The 2,838-nt window shown below is 41.9% G+C and overlaps 1 protein-coding gene across 4 annotated transcripts in view; it reads right to left on the bottom strand.

Moving 5' to 3' along the window:
* Positions 1-2,838, bottom strand: part of LOC107265464 — a 48,785-nt gene that overhangs the window by 8,011 nt on the left and 37,936 nt on the right. For all 4 annotated transcript variants that reach the window (XM_015734941.2, XM_015734942.2, XM_025082723.1 and 1 more), the window contains exon 4: positions 515-664. In XM_015734941.2, coding sequence (XP_015590427.1) covers positions 515-664 — 150 coding nt within the window. The remainder of the gene's footprint in view (positions 1-514; positions 665-2,838) is intronic.

Genomic DNA, 2,838 nt, shown 5'->3' with positions numbered 1-2,838 from the left:
GAGAGAGAGAGAGAGAGAGAGAGAGAGAGAGAGAGAGAGAGAGAGCGAGGTAGAGGCAGAATAGCGAAAGATAAAGAAGCAAATACAAGAAGACTACGGAGTGACGGAGAAATATGGACAGCGTAGTAAAAAAAAATAATTGTATTCGAGAAAATCGAGTGTCTTTCGTTTTTTCCTTTTTTGTTTCCATCTCTCTCGTTGATAAAAAGAAAAAACAACAACGTGGCAAAGAAATAGGCGGTAGCCAACGAGCATAACGCAAAGGACGTATGGATTATCGAAAAGTTCGTTTCATTGAAACTGGAACGCAATTTCCATCGTCCTCAGGCCGGAACCGCATCGACTACGATTTTACGTATTTGAATTTATGCGCGCATGCGCGATAGAAGCGACTCGCCGAGGGAACGGAGAAACGGCTATAGGGCAGGATAAACGAACGATATAAATTGCAAGTAAAAAGTTATGTAGGTTAATAAATAAATAAATAATGAAAAGTATATCTAAATGTACTCACGTGATCGATGTTGATCTCTCCTTTGTACATGAACTCGACGAGTACCTTGATGTCGGAGAATTTGACGTCACGCATGATCACGATCGGATCCTTCTCCTCGTACTGTGATAAGATGCTGTCGAAGTACGTGCTGCACGCCGATAAGACGACCTGCGCGCAGAGAAACACGTGTCGCGTTACAGAGATTGTCTAATAGTCGAACAGCCAACGAAGACACGGACTGCCGTACCGAATGCAAGGACGAGCTAACATTCTCCGGTGGATATAGGGGAATTAATGCATTCGATGATAACGATAAGGGAAAAAAATTATACAAGGTCACGAACGCCAGAGACATACGTGCTGACACGGAAAAGTATCGAGCGAGTGACAAAATATATCTGACTTTTTTAATTAAAAATTTTTCCAAAAATTTTTTCAAAAATTTTGTCAAAAAAATTTTCAAAAATTTTTTCAAAAAAATTTTTCATCGCTATCGATCGATGGTTTGGATTATTCGTTTAGACTAGTCCGTTGGGACCTGCGTACGACCAATGGATGCCAGAACAGAGCAGAGAGAGAGAGAGAGAGAGAGACGGAAAGACTCGTGGAAGAATTACTTAAGACGAAGGAACAGAAGGCGAATCCGCGCCTATCGGCAGCCCCACCCAACTTCTCCGACCAGTCAATAGACTGAATATTTAATATCCGAAGTTCGTATTGATTTTCACAATTTTTACGTCTCCGCAAATAAGGTCATAAAGCGAAGGCGCGTTACTTTTCAGGACGGGCTATATAACATTTTATATCCGGACGCTTTTTATAGGTACGATGGATGCCGAGGGGGTGGGAGGGAGGGAGGAGAAGACGAGCGATGGACGCTGGTGGAGGGGCGACCAGGAGAGAAGGAGTCGGGTATAAGAAGAAGGGGGTGAAGGGAAATGACGCGATAAAAAAAATAAATTATACTTCTCATTTTATATCGAGTCATTACGAGTGCTGTATATATATGTATACAAACTTATATATATATATAAGCCGCTACACGTTTCCCTCCTTATCAATTGCTGGTAGCAGGCGAGTAGAGGGTCTTTTTTTATCGGACCTCGCGGGGCACTTCTTCCCCGCGAGAAAGAAAGATGAATCAGAGAGAGATGAAAATATGACATGGACGTAAAAATAAAAACTTTTACACGGAATTCTATTATATGGGGTACGTGTATGTCATAAAGCTGAGAATTGTAGTGAGGTGAGGGACTGGAAAGAGGTGGAGGGTCGCGGAATCGAGAGTAGCCATTTTCGGAGCGAGGATCAATTCGTTTTGAAGTTATTGAGCTATTGATCGCGTCCCGAATCGGCGTGGTAGTTGTTTTTATTATTCAGCCGGAGCAGGCGCACGTGTACAAAGTCGGCTACGATGTAAAAAGTGACTTGCACAAAACTTTCATAATAAGGCTCGAGCGATATAGAGGTGTGTATATATACATAGTCAAATGCGTCTATACGTATGCGGGTGATATTACGAGAAATATAAATGCCGCGTGGTATATCGTGAAGTAAATGACTTATCGGTTTGGCGGGAATTTCAAATTAGGTGCGTATGGTCGTATAAGGTGAAGCAGTGTAAAAAGAAAAAAAAGAAAAAAAACGTTTTTCGCGTTCAAAGAATAATAATTGACAAGTGTGCGTATAGGGTAATAAGAGAAGGGAAAACGAAGAGGGAAAAGGAGTAAAATGAATTGGTAGGTGAATAACGATGGGTAACGATGATCCCTTCGATCGCTCTGCCAGCCTCTATTATTTCGCTTCGTTGGAAACCTCGCGGTATGATTGTTCTACGGTCGGCGATAAAGTCACGTAAAAATCGTCTTTACACCTCGGCGTATGGATAACGGCGTGAGGAAGGTGGGAAAAGAAAAGTGTTACAGAGTGGAAGGTAGGAAAATTGAAAATAAAAATGTAATTACAGGTAAAAACGAATAGTGGCCATTGACGTCGCACGCGGGATAAAAATTATTCGGATAAGGGTTGTGCTTGAAAAAAAAAAAAAAAAGGAAAACGTACTCGGCATTGAAAATAAAGGAAGGGGAAAAAAGAGGGTCGAGAAATTTCTTTTTTTAATTTGCAACTAACGAGAGCGTTCGCGAAAAAAATCGGCGTACGCAAATTTATCGATCGTCACGGCACAGCTGATAATAGCCGATACTAAAATGGGGTCGTCGAGGGAAACGACTTCAGAAAGAGTCGTAGCGTCATCTGTGAAATTGTGAGAAACAAAAATTGCGCGATAAATAATTTTTCCAAATTGTCGGTCGTCTTCCACCCCCCCCCCCCCCGCCCCCCTT

This window comes from Cephus cinctus, unplaced genomic scaffold, assembly GCF_000341935.2.
Source record: "Cephus cinctus unplaced genomic scaffold, Ccin1 Ccin1_scaffold0225, whole genome shotgun sequence".
Taxonomy (NCBI): domain Eukaryota; kingdom Metazoa; phylum Arthropoda; class Insecta; order Hymenoptera; family Cephidae; genus Cephus; species Cephus cinctus.
This window is presented reverse-complemented; position numbering and strand designations above follow the sequence as displayed.